At 54.6% G+C, this 12322-nt stretch overlaps 1 protein-coding gene across 7 annotated transcripts in view; it reads left to right on the top strand.

Annotated features, from left to right (window-relative positions):
* DCTN1 (dynactin subunit 1) overlaps positions 1 to 9404 on the top strand; it is a 29843-nt gene extending 20439 nt beyond the window's left edge. For 4 of the 7 annotated variants that reach the window (XM_087863570.1, XM_045788315.2, XM_087863568.1 and 1 more), the window contains 22 exons: positions 71 to 149; positions 270 to 429; positions 542 to 646; positions 821 to 1012; positions 1101 to 1217; positions 1452 to 1604; positions 2242 to 2402; positions 2509 to 2677; positions 2949 to 3017; positions 3246 to 3308; positions 3421 to 3570; positions 3733 to 3894; positions 3980 to 4111; positions 4333 to 4458; positions 4705 to 4847; positions 5134 to 5300; positions 6641 to 6655; positions 6847 to 6980; positions 7095 to 7287; positions 7549 to 7628; positions 8427 to 8516; positions 8926 to 9404. In XM_087863570.1, coding sequence (XP_087719696.1) covers positions 71 to 149; positions 270 to 429; positions 542 to 646; positions 821 to 1012; positions 1101 to 1217; positions 1452 to 1604; positions 2242 to 2402; positions 2509 to 2677; positions 2949 to 3017; positions 3246 to 3308; positions 3421 to 3570; positions 3733 to 3894; positions 3980 to 4111; positions 4333 to 4458; positions 4705 to 4847; positions 5134 to 5300; positions 6641 to 6655; positions 6847 to 6980; positions 7095 to 7287; positions 7549 to 7628; positions 8427 to 8516; positions 8926 to 9063 — 2798 coding nt within the window. In that variant the 3' untranslated portion in view covers positions 9064 to 9404. The remainder of the gene's footprint in view (positions 1 to 70; positions 150 to 269; positions 430 to 541; positions 647 to 820; positions 1013 to 1100; positions 1218 to 1451; positions 1605 to 2241; positions 2403 to 2508; positions 2678 to 2948; positions 3018 to 3245; positions 3309 to 3420; positions 3571 to 3732; positions 3895 to 3979; positions 4112 to 4332; positions 4459 to 4704; positions 4848 to 5133; positions 5301 to 6640; positions 6656 to 6846; positions 6981 to 7094; positions 7288 to 7548; positions 7629 to 8426; positions 8517 to 8925) is intronic. The other 3 variants (XM_045788317.2, XM_087863569.1, XM_087863567.1) reach the window with 1 other exon arrangement.
* Positions 9405 to 12322: the final 2918 nt, after the last annotated feature.

Here is a 12322-nt window from a genome sequence, read left to right as displayed (position 1 = left end):
GGCCAGGAGCTGCTGGGGGCCAGACAGTGGGGTTGGAACCGTGTCTGAAAATGTTCATGGTCTTCCCCAGGCTCAGACGGGGCAGCGTCCAGTTACCAGCTCAAGCAGCTCGAGGAGCAGAACGCCCGCCTGAAGGATGCCCTAGTGAGGTAGGGTCACCTCCCTGCTTGGCTCCTGGGCTCACTCTCCTGTCCGTAGATGTATTAGAGCGGCCACCGCCAGTGACTCAGACATCCTTTCTCCCTTCTCCCTTCCCTGCTTCCCCGCAGGATGCGGGATCTTTCTTCCTCAGAGAAGCAGGAGCATGTGAAACTCCAGAAGCTCATGGAAAAGAAAAACCAAGAGCTGGAGGTTGTGAGGCAGCAGCGGGAGCGTCTGCAGGAGGAGCTAAGTCAGGCAGAGAGCACCATCGATGAGCTCAAGGAGCAGGTCAGGGGAGCCCAGGCCCTGGCCCAGGGGACCCCTCTCCTCTGAGGTTGGTGTTGCCTCTTTCCAGGTACCTTTTGGCAGCCCTTCTCCCTGTTCCCTCCCTGTAACGCAGGTGGACGCTGCTCTGGGTGCTGAGGAGATGGTGGAAATGCTAACAGACAGGAACCTGAATCTAGAGGAGAAAGTGCGAGAATTGAGAGAGACCGTGGGGGACTTGGTAAGAGGATAGACCCCTGACTTACCACCCTGATGGAGGGTATTTGGAAGGCACTTGCTGAAAGAGGGACTGGCATGACTCCTGACCTTTGAGCAGGCTGTGGTGAGTGGCCCCACCCTGACCTGCCACCCTGACTCTGCCTTTCCTTTGCCCTGCTGCCTTGTGGCCTCCCAGGAAGCGATGAATGAGATGAACGATGAGCTGCAGGAGAATGCTCGAGAGACGGAACTGGAGCTGCGGGAGCAGCTGGACATGGCGGGCGCACGGGTCCGGGAGGCCCAGAAGCGTGTGGAGGCAGCTCAGGAGACGGTCGCAGACTACCAGCAAACCATAAAGAAGTACCGCCAGCTGACCGCCCACCTTCAGGTGCCCGTGTACCCCCTCCTGTCCACGCGTAGTCACCCTGGGCTCCCTCGTGACTCAGCTGTGCCTCATCGTCTGTTTCTCCTCCCAGGACGTGAATCGCGAACTGACCAACCAGCAAGAAGCATCTGTGGAGAGGCAGCAGCAGCCACCCCCGGAGACTTTTGACTTCAAAATCAAGTTTGCTGAGACTAAGGCTCATGCCAAGGTCAGGACAGTGGTTAGGCCAGAGAGTGGGGAGTGTTGGGGATCCAGCCTGGGTGTGGCTGTAGGCTGATCTGGACTTCATGTGGCTGGAGGAGAGGGGATGCTTTGCTTGGGGGTCTGGAAGCCTCTTGGCCTAGGCTTGTCCCAGAAGTAGGGGACCTGGTGGAACAAGGCATGTTAGTTCTGAGGCTCTCTCCAGCCTGGCTGAGAGCCCACCTACCTGTCCACCTCACAGGCAATTGAGATGGAATTGAGGCAGATGGAGGTGGCCCAGGCCAACCGGCACATGTCCCTGCTGACAGCCTTCATGCCCGACAGCTTCCTTCGGCCGGGTGGGGACCATGACTGCGTCCTGGTGCTGCTGCTCATGCCTCGTCTCATTTGCAAGGTATGATCAATCAGACTAATCCCGTGTTCAACAGGAAGACTCTTTTGAGCTTGCTGTGTAGCAGGCCTGGAGGATGCCGAGTGAGGATCGCAGTCGGCGTCCCTGCTCACAGAGGGTTGATTGTGGAGTGGAGGAAGGTAGTTAACCAAGTCGCAGGTGGATGTGTATTACAGACGCTGGGCTGTGACGGGCAGGTGGCTTCTCTGAAACAGCACCGTTGGGGCTCTGATTTAGGTGGAAGGGTGGCACTGGAGGAAGAACATTTGAACTGAGACCCAGAAGATGATTAGGAGCTAGTTGGGGGATAACCGTCAGGATAGAATTCAGGTAAAAGGGTAGCAGAAGCAGTAGCTTTAAGGCAGGAAAGAGCTCGGTCCCACTGGTTCACTACCCTTTCTTCTCCACATCCCAAATCCTCACAACTGCCAATAATCACAGCATTATCCGTTCCCTAGGTGAGACTCCCTCCCCATCTAAGAGCTGTTTCTGTTTTCCTCCTCTCTGTGTCCATGTGTGTGTCTCTTCCCCCCCCCGCCGCCCCGCCCCACCTAGTTGCTTAGTTTGTGTCCTGTGTTCCTGAGTCTGTGTTCTCCATCCTCTGCTCTGAGCCCCAGGTCCCTGGTGCTTCTTCCCACAGGCAGAGCTGATCCGGAAGCAGGCCCAGGAGAAGTTTGAACTAAGTGAAAACTGTTCGGAGCGGCCCGGGCTCCGAGGAGCTGCAGGGGAGCAGCTGAGCTTTGCTGCTGGGCTGGTGTACTCGCTGAGTCTGTTGCAGGCCACACTCCACCGCTATGAGCAGTGAGTGACCCCCTGGCCCCTGGTCTGAGACCACAGGGCCAAGATTGGGTGGAACTGAGATTGCCTGGCAGGCCTTGGCCTCAGAAAACCGTTCTCTGGTCTCTAGCGCCCTCTCTCAGTGCAACGTGGACGTGTATAAGAAGGTTGGCAGCCTCTACCCTGAGATGAGTGCCCATGAGCGCTCCTTGGATTTCCTCATTGAGCTGTTACACAAGGATCAGCTGGACGAGACTGTCAACGTAGAGCCTCTCACCAAGGCCATCAAATACTACCAGGTCGGCGGCGAGAATTCGGCTTGGCACAGCAGGGAGGGAAGGTTTCTCCTGCTGGGGCTGTTGCCAGCGTGGCCAAGGTTGTGGGTCCTAGGCCGGCTGCTTAAGGCTTGGCTTGCTCCTAAAGGAGCTTGCCTGAGGATGCAGCGCCTTGGGGTCTCAGATTCTCTTACACCTCCAGAGTCCTAGGATGACCGGTGCTCAAGTTGCAGTTTGGGAAGAATTCTCTATCCTTCCAGCATCTAAAGGCTGTCTCTCTGTCATTTCTCCTCAGCATCTGTATAGTATCCATCTTGCCGAACAGCCCGAGGACAGTACCATGCAGCTGGCTGACCACATTAAGGTGAGGTGTCTGGGCCAGTGGTTGAGCCCCCTGTAGAGATCAGCACTGGAGGACATCAGGTCAAGAGATCTGGCCTTCAAGGGGTGTCCCATAAGACTGGAACAGTCAGATCGGGGAAGGTGGAGAACCGACATCTTTGTTGGTGGAGGGTGGGGACTACTTAGAAATGGTGATGGGGCAGAAGGGCTCCTGTTGGGAGCTGACAACCACAGGCATCTTTCCTTACAGTTCACCCAGAGTGCCCTGGACTGCATGAGCGTGGAGGTGGGACGGCTGCGTGCCTTCTTGCAGGTGAGAGCACAGCCGGATCTCTTTGACCTCCTCTTCCTCATTAGTCCCCACCTCCTCACCTCCTGCCCTGATGCTGTGTTGGTTCCCCATCTATTTCCTGTTCCCTGAGTAGGGTGGCCAGGAGGCTTCAGATATTGCCCTCCTACTCCGGGACCTGGAAACATCATGCAGTGACATCCGCCAGTTCTGCAAGAAGATCCGAAGGCGAATGCCAGGGACAGATGCTCCTGGGATCCCAGCTGCACTGGCCTTTGGACCACAGGTTTAGGGCAGCGAAGGGGGAAGGAAAGGAAGCTGAGTAGAACCAGGAGGGGCCTCGAGTGTTGCGATCTGCCTCTGGTCGGGGAACAAGAATGGTCTTGAGGTAGCTGGGAGCTGTGGCGTGGGACCCAGGGTGGGCTCCTGACTCTGGACTGTCGCACAGGTGTCGGACACGCTCCTAGACTGCAGGAAACACTTGACATGGGTGGTAGCTGTGCTGCAGGAGGTGGCAGCTGCTGCTGCCCAGCTCATTGCCCCGCTGGCAGAGAATGAGGGACTGCCTGTGGCTGCCCTGGAGGAGCTGGCTTTCAAAGCAAGCGAGCAGGTGGGCCTGGACGGCTGGGTGGAGGTGGTGGTGATGGAGTCATGTGGCCAGTATGGGATCTTCACTGCTGCCCTTGCTCCTGCAGATCTACGGGACCCCCTCCAGCAGCCCCTATGAGTGTCTGCGCCAGTCAAGCAACATTCTCATCAGTACCATGAACAAACTGGCCACAGCCATGCAGGAGGGCGAGTATGATGCAGAGCGGCCCCCCAGCAAGGTGGGTAGGGAACTCTTTAGAGGGGCTCGAGGATCCCAGAGGAGCCGGACTTAACAGAGCTACTGCTGGTTGTGGGAGGGCTGGGAGGCAGGAGAAGGGAATCCGGAGAGCACCACCCTGCTTGGAAGGCAAGGCTCTCCCTATACCCAGCTCTCTCTGGAAGGAGGACTTTGATGACTTCCTCTCCCCATCCCTGCCTTCTGCTCCCACCTGACTCCTAGCCTCCTCCAGTTGAGCTGAGGGCTGCAGCCCTTCGTGCAGAGATCACCGATGCTGAAGGCCTTGGCTTGAAGCTTGAAGATCGAGAGACAGTTATCAAGGAGTTGAAGAAGTCACTGAAAATCAAGGTGAGGGTGTAGTGTAGGCTCAGGGTCTGGGGGGCCAGGAAATATTGCTGAGGTATAGGACAACACTGAGTGTTGGGGATCTCCTGGGACTGAGACGGGTTGGGGGTTAAGGGAAGAAGTGGCACCTGTGATTAGTAGGGGGAGCACCTACGGGCTCTTAGGAGCTTTCTAGCTCGTGGTCTGTCCCAGGTTCTTGGGGCCCATGAGAGGATGTAAGGGAACCAGACACTCTCTGCCCTTGTCCAGGGGGAGGAGCTGAGTGAGGCCAATGTGCGACTGAGTCTCCTGGAGAAGAAGCTGGACAGCGCTGCCAAGGATGCAGACGAGCGCATCGAGAAAGTCCAGACTCGGCTGGAGGAGACGCAGGCACTGCTGCGGAAGAAGGAGAAGTCAGGCGCCTTCCCCGGGTCCCTGGTTACTGCCCTCCTCCTTCCTGCCAGCTGCTGTCCCTCCTAACCCGTCCCCTCCCCGGGCCCTCTCAGAGGGAGACCCCTTCCGGGGAACAGATGCCATTTTGCTTCCCCACTGCCAAGCCCACTGTGTCATCCCAGCGGAGCATGTGCTGCTCCTGGCTCGTCACCAGCAGGGGTACTCCGAGGACCTGTCAGGCCTGAGAAGTGGGGAAGGGGGGCTCTGGGGAAGGGACGCTGCCCAAGCACAGATTCTCTTTCACAGAGAGTTTGAGGAAACGATGGACGCACTCCAGGCTGACATTGACCAGCTAGAGGCAGAGAAGGCAGAGCTAAAGCAGCGGCTGAACAGCCAGTCGAAGCGCACAATCGAGGGGCTCCGGGGGCCCCCTCCCTCGGGTATTGCTACCCTGGTCTCTGGCATTGCTGGTGGTGAGTGTAGTGGTATCGATAGGCAGTGTCGGCCCAGATGAGATTGAATGGCTTCCCTCCTGTCCTTGCCTCAGTTTGACTTTTGCCCCCCGCTTACTGGATGTTCAGCCAGGAATGTGTTCGCCCAGTTTCGCTCTATGAAAGCTTTTTTACCAAGTTTTTACTTCTCCTGAAGATATGCACAGAGTCCCCCTGGTCAAGGTGGGGCATTACCAGCTTTTCAGTGGAGCTCAGAATTAGAACAACAGTTATACTCTAGCAGATGTCCCTTTTGGGTCTGGCCTTTCTGTGCCAGCCCTATATCCCAGAGGGTCATCAGCCTGCAGCAGATTAGACTAACTCTGCTGCTGTATCCAGCCATGCCTGATGCTTGCTCTTGATTGCTCCTCTGCTTGCACTTTGTATTTCTCCGTACTGAGTTCACGTGACTTTACCCTGTGGTGTGGTTGTCTCTTCCATTGCTGAGTTCTCCCAGTTCCACTTGGGGCTTGTGTTCTGACCTCTGCCTGGTCTCTAGTGTGGTCAGGGCTCCTTACCTGGAGTTTTTCTAGTTCTGAGGCCCAGTCTCCCCACTTTTCCTGGACCAAGGAGGCGGTCACTGCCATGTTAGTTCTCGTCTGCTCTGTAGTTTTTCAGTTTCTTTCTTACCTCCAGAAGACAGACTTCTTGCCCTGAAGCCCTCAGGATCTCTAGAGCTCCCCTGCTATGCCTGTCTTGTTCTCAACAAAACCCCCTTCGCTGGTGCCTCTTGTTCTTGGTTGGTGACCGAGTACTTGTTGGCTTTGGACTCATGTGGTACAGTTGGCTGCTGTTCTTTGGCCAAAGGGTCTCCAGAGTTACCACGTTGTGTTGTCATAGCACAGGCTCTCTAAACAGATACTGGTTCTGATTCATGAAACTTCCCACCAAAAAAGAGCGTTTTTCACCCCAGCACAGTGGGGAACCTGAGGAGGAGGGAATGCGGCTGCACCTTTAACTTCAGCTTTGCTGCTGCAGAATACCAAGGGTGCAGACGTCTTAGGGTCTCGGGAGTGTTCCCTCTGCCCTTCTTGGAGATGGAGTGTGAGGCAAGGAGCAGGAACACCTCCTGCCCCAAGTGCTTCCTCCAGCACGCACCCCCACTGCCACTCTTCCTCACACCTCGCTCCTCTTTCGCACATATTTGCTCTTCCTCCAGTGCAGAGGGCAAGGGCAGCGTCTTGTTAGGGGGGAGTGATGGTTAGGAAAGGGTTTTCCTGTAGGTCATGTCCAGGATTCCTCTGGTGTGGCCCCTTAGCCCCCAAATCATCTAACTCCTCTCTCCTCTTTTCCTGCTCCCCCATGGGCTATCCCGAGCACAGAAGAACAGCAGCGAGGTAGAGAGCCACCTCGGCGAGGGGTTACCAGGGTTGTGGGAAGTGGGTCTGGGGGAGCAGGGTAAAGACTCCCTCCTTGGGAGCAACCAGGACTGGAGGTGGGAGAGGATAAGAAAGGGGATGAGCAGGGTTGGGGCCCATCTTCCACCCTCTGCGCTTGCGGCTGATGACATTTGTCTTGGTACACACAGGCGGTGCACCTGGGCAGGCTCCAGGGTCTGTGCCAGGCCCCGGGCTGGTGAAGGACTCACCACTGCTGCTTCAGCAGATCTCGGCCATGAGGCTGCACATCTCCCAGCTCCAGCATGAGAATAGCATCCTCAAGGTGAGGGCGTCACAGGAAGGACTGGGGCGCAGGTGGAGTCTACCTGCCCCACTGATGATAGATGGCAGGGCCTTCTATCATCTCTTACCACCATTCCTCTTCTTCCCCCCACAGGGAGCCCAGATGAAGGCATCTTTAGCAGCCCTGCCCCCTCTGCATGTGGCAAAGCTCTCCCCCTCACCTCACGAGGGCCCTGACAGTGAGCTAGCAGCTGGTGCGCTGTATCGTAAGACCAGCCAGCTGTTGGAGACATTGAATCAACTGAGCACACACACCCACGTAGTAGATATCACTCGTTCCAGCCCTGGTATGGACCCACCAACCCCTGAGATGTATAACATACCGCCTCTCTTTACCCTGGGGATATAACCCCTACCCAGGCAGCTGCCATACCGTAGAGGCTCTTCCTAGCATTGCTTTCTGGCCTCAGTGGTCAGTTTGCTTGATTCACCCATTCTCTTATGTACCTGCTCCACGAGAGGGTCTAATATCTGCACGCCTAACCCTTAATCCAGTACAGCGGCCTGCCTGGGCCTTGGTGAGCCTCACTAGCCTTCCTTCCCCACAGCTGCCAAGAGCCCGTCGGCCCAACTCCTGGAGCAGGTGGCTCAGCTCAAGTCCTTAAGTGACACCATCGAGAAACTCAAGGTTAGCTCAGACCCTGCCCTTCCTCAGTCTACAGAGTTTGCTTCATAACGTTCCCTGCTGGAGCCCTTAGCACATTCATTTCCACAGGCACTGCCAGAGTTCCAGTGGGCCCAGCCCTGTGCTAGACAGCCCACTGGGGAGAAGGTAGAGGGCAAGGCAGGGTTCCTGCCTCAGAAGCTCACTGTCATGGTGCAAACAGAAGACACAGTCTCATCAACAAAATGGGTTGAGCTGGGATCATTTTTATTTTATTTTTATTATTTATTTATTTATTATTTATTTATTTATTTTATTTATTTATTTTTAAAGATTTTATTTATTCATTTGACACAGAGAGAGACAGCCAGCGAGAGAGGGAACACAAGCAGGGGGAGTGGGAGAGGAGGAAGCAGGCTCCCAGTGGAGGAGCCCGATGCAGGGCTCGATCCCAGAATGGCGGGATCACACCCTGGGCCGAAGGCAGACGTTTAATGCCTGAGCCACCCAGGCGCCCCATGGGATCATTTTTAGAGTGTGGGGTTTGGGTACAGCTTCTTCAGTGCTGAGATCACTGTGGGGTAGAATGGTTGGGGATGGCTTCCCAGAGGCTGTGGAGTTTGAGTTGGGCTTCAAAGGATAGGTATCTGTAAAGTAAGGATGTTGGGTGGGGATGGGGTTGGAGTGAGAGCAAAAGTATGGTGACAGAGAGGACCAAGTCCCTGCTCTCCTCCTGATATTAGTGTCCCTGTGAAACCAGGGAGATTTTGGGCTAGCCTTGGGGGTGTCCCCAAAATGAACCCTTGTTCTACTCCTTGCCAGGATGAGGTCCTTAAGGAGACCGTATCTCAGCGCCCTGGAGCCACAGTCCCCACTGACTTTGCCACCTTCCCTTCGTCAGCCTTCCTTAGGGTAAGAGGGAGCATGGGGAGGAGTTCAGGCAGTATCGAGGCCTCAGGTGGGTCCTTCCCCTCTCCCCCAGAATATGAAGAGGCCTTTGGGGTCTCAGGTCCAACAACTGCACATCCTGAGTTAACTGGCCAAATCTCGTAAGCAACTCAGGAGTCCTTGCAGTGCTTCCAGAAATTCCAGTATTTTAGCAGTTGAACATCTTTTATGAATTGGCACCAGGAGAGGCTCAAAACTCCATTGTCAGACTATGTACCCCAATTCTGATTTGGAGTATGTGGTCACCATAGTCTGGGAGCCCTAAAGTCTGTCTTGTGGGAGCTGCCTTGGTCTCAGTGCTCAGGGTCCCTGTTGGGCACACAGCTCAGGTGAGCCTCTGACCTGGGGGCCTCTTCTCTTTGCCAACTCCCAGGCCAAGGAAGAGCAGCAAGACGACACTGTCTACATGGGCAAAGTGATCTTCTCGTGCGCCGCTGGCCTTGGACAGCGACACCGGCTGGTGCTGACCCAGGAGCAGCTGCACCAGCTTCATGGTCGCCTCATCTCCTAAGTGCTCCTTCCGCCCCATCCACTTCTACCCTCCGCCCTCCTCGTGCCATTCTGCCCGATGCACAGCCACCTCAGCTAGTCCCCATTGTAGAACTGTGTGTGCACAGCTGTCCCTGCCCTGTTCGGCTTCACGTCCACCTGTCAGTGCCCACCCCTGCCCCTTGACTTGGGTTCCCCTATTTCCATTCCTTGGCCTCTGCCAGGATTTGCTGTTCAGCTGCTCCCTCCTTCCTGAGGGGCCTCAGGGCATGTGGGGGGTAGGCTGAGACCCCACCACCAAAGGTTCAGTGAGGTCCTCCTGATAGAGGACTTCACCCTTTGATTAAAGCAACTTCTGCTTCAGTGCTTTCCGTGTGGTGTTGAGAATGAGACTTGGGCCTTTTGGTTCAGAGCAGGAGTGGAGGAAAAGGGATCCTGAGGAGGCTTTGGCTGTGCCAGATTCGAGGGCCCCTCTCTGTAGAGACCAGTGGAACGGTGTGCCTCTCACATTCACATGCAGGAAGTTACTGTGAACAAGGGGAAAAGGGCTAGACCAGGGGCTTGACACCTAAGTTATTTATGGAGTTAGGGGAGCTAGGACTTAGGATCAGCCACCCTACCTCCATGCATCTGTCAACCGGTTCCCACTCACAGCAGAGGGACCTTTCCAGAATTTAAACTGGGCCATGTTATTCCCTGCTTTAACTCCTGAAATGATTCTTCCAACTAAAATTTGAAATTTAAATAAAATCCTAAAGTAGTTGCTCTAAGTATCTAGAACTTAAAATTTAAATGCACTAGAATTGCACACAAGGCCATTTGTGTTTTGGGTCCTGCCCACCTCTCCAGCCTCTCTTGGGGCTACTTGTCCACGTGTGCATGGTGGTCTTCCCTTAGTGAATCCCTGCAGTTGCTCTGCCACCCTGTGCTCTCTCAGGCCCCTTGCCCCTGCCCAGAAAGCCAGCCAGCCACCTCCTGCCCCACCCCACCTCAGCTGACATCCTGTTCATTTACTAGGACAGCTCTGGCATTGACACCTTAGGAAATCTCCAATTCCTGTGACCTGTTGGGTGCTCCTGTACTGGAGGGAGCAGAGAATATGAACATTTTTTCCAGGTGTGCTTGGATTTAGTTGTCTTGTTCCTTGACAAGGTTTCTAACTTTTGGTTTGCTTTCTCAATAACAGAATGGGAAGAATGACGCCTTCCAGGGTTGCCGTGAAGGCTAAAAGAGATAATGCATGCCAGCTTCATACTGGGAAGCAGCTCTTGTCATTGTAGTCATCAGTTTACCCTTGGTCACCCACTGTAGACAGACTGAGAGTTCCTAGAGGATGTCTTTTATCTTGGCATCCCCTAAAACACAGGGAGAAGAGTACGTGTTTGGGAAGGAGAACTGTGAGTTTCATTTTGGAAATGGATATGAGGTGCTTGTAAGAATGTCTGAGTGCAGATGGCCTTTGGCAGTTGGAGCTGGCTGAGTCCTGGAGCTCAGCACGAAGTCTGGTTTGGAGATACGGTTTGGGGAATGAGTTGTGTCAGTGGTGGTTGGTTTGGGTGAGGTGTAGGGTCTTAATTCAGGTTACTTAGAAAACCGAATCAGAGGCGAAGCTGAAGTGCTAGTGCTTTATAGTAGTTGCAGTCCCAAAGTACTGCGAGTGAGGGGAGGGGAGGGAAACTAGGCAGGGAAGGAGAAGAAACAAGGTTTGTTTTAATGAGTTGCCCACTGCTTCACCAAGACACAGCTAGCCACCTGCCCATGTGTGCTGTCTCTGGTTAGACTGTTCACAAACACCGTGCCTGGCTGCAACATTACATCGGGTTGAGGGAGGGATGGAGAGCAGATTCACCTGCTCTCCTTCCTGTCTTCTGTCTTACGTTGCTCCAAGTTTGCCCTGTGAGGTGTTTGCTCTCCCTCACTTGCTGGGATTGTATTACTTAGCCACCAGGAAAGCCAGACCCCATGCCCTGCAGTCCCCCAAGTCCTGAAGTAGCACAGTGAACAGAAGGGCACTGGCCTACAGGACTTGGTCAAGGCAGAGCAAGCAACTGAAGGCCTGGAAATCAGGTGAGGCCACAAGTCACCTGAGGAGAGTGTCCAGGCGCGGGGAGGGCAGTCCTAAGTGTTCAAGAGCCTGCAGTGGGGCCCAAGGGAGCATCCATTGGAGCAGAGGCTCCCAGAGGAAATGTCAGGGCCAAGGAGGAGGGATTCAGGAGATGTGGTGAGCAGCCTCTGATATAGCTCAGAGGTAATGTGACTGCATTCTAGAAAGTAGCACCTGATTGTCAGATGCCTGGTGAGCTGACCAGAGCAGTCTCAGTGGGGTAGAGGGAGCAGAAACTGGGTCATGGTGGCCAGAAAGGGGAGAGAGCAGCATGTGTGCACTGTGTCCCAATAATCGTGGAAGCTGGGTGGCCAGCGGATGGCAGACAGCTGATGCAAGCATCATTGCCTGTGGATGGCAATGGGAGCTGCTCATGGGGCCCAAGGTGGTTCTGGAAACTGGGCTGTGATGATGGGGGAGAGAGGCCTAGTGAGGCACTCTGTACCAAGGATGGGGGACAGTACAGAGACTTGAGCCTCTGCTGGCTCATCCTAGGAAACGTGCAGTGCCCCAGAGCTGATGGTGCCCTACCCAGCCTTGGGGCTGAAAGCAAACCACGAGCACGAGCATGTGGGTTCCACAGCTCCAGGTGCCCAAATGGGGAAGCTTTGTAGGATGGAATACCTTGACCCCTATCGAGAAGGCCCAGGGGCACCTGGAGAACATGGGCTCTGCGGGTGAGGGCTCCTCCTGCCTCCCTGTGGGTGTTACGCTCCATGTAGCCCTCTCCTCCAGGTATATTGAGAAACATGTCATTCACCCAGGCTGCTTTCATCTGTACGATGTGTGCCAGCTGAAACAGGCACTGCTGCTCCAGGGACACATGGCCACTACCGCTGAGGCGCACAAAGGGGTGGCCTGGGACATTTGATCTCCATTCCTCTCCGCAAGCCTGGGGAGTTTGGGAGTGAGACCTAGACTCATCTTGCCCAAATAACTGGGGTCAGAGTAAATATGTCTGTCATCCTGTGTTTTGTTTTGTTACTTTTTCTCATAGGAAATTTCAACATTCAAATGAGAGTAGGGTGTAATGAATCTCCATTTGCCGATATCATTTCATGACCAATTATATTTCCTCTATACCCCTTTGCTCTCCTTTCCCTCCAGATTATTTTGAAGCAGATCCTGGGCATTATCTTATCATTTCATTTCAAAGTATTTTAGTATCCCTAAAAGA

This window comes from Ursus americanus, chromosome 7, assembly GCF_024610735.1.
Source record: "Ursus americanus isolate L20-20 chromosome 7, mUrsAme1.1.p, whole genome shotgun sequence".
NCBI classification, from domain to species: Eukaryota; Metazoa; Chordata; class Mammalia; order Carnivora; family Ursidae; genus Ursus; species Ursus americanus.
The sequence above is the reverse complement of the archived record's forward strand: the minus strand, read 5'-3'. Positions and strand labels throughout refer to the sequence as shown.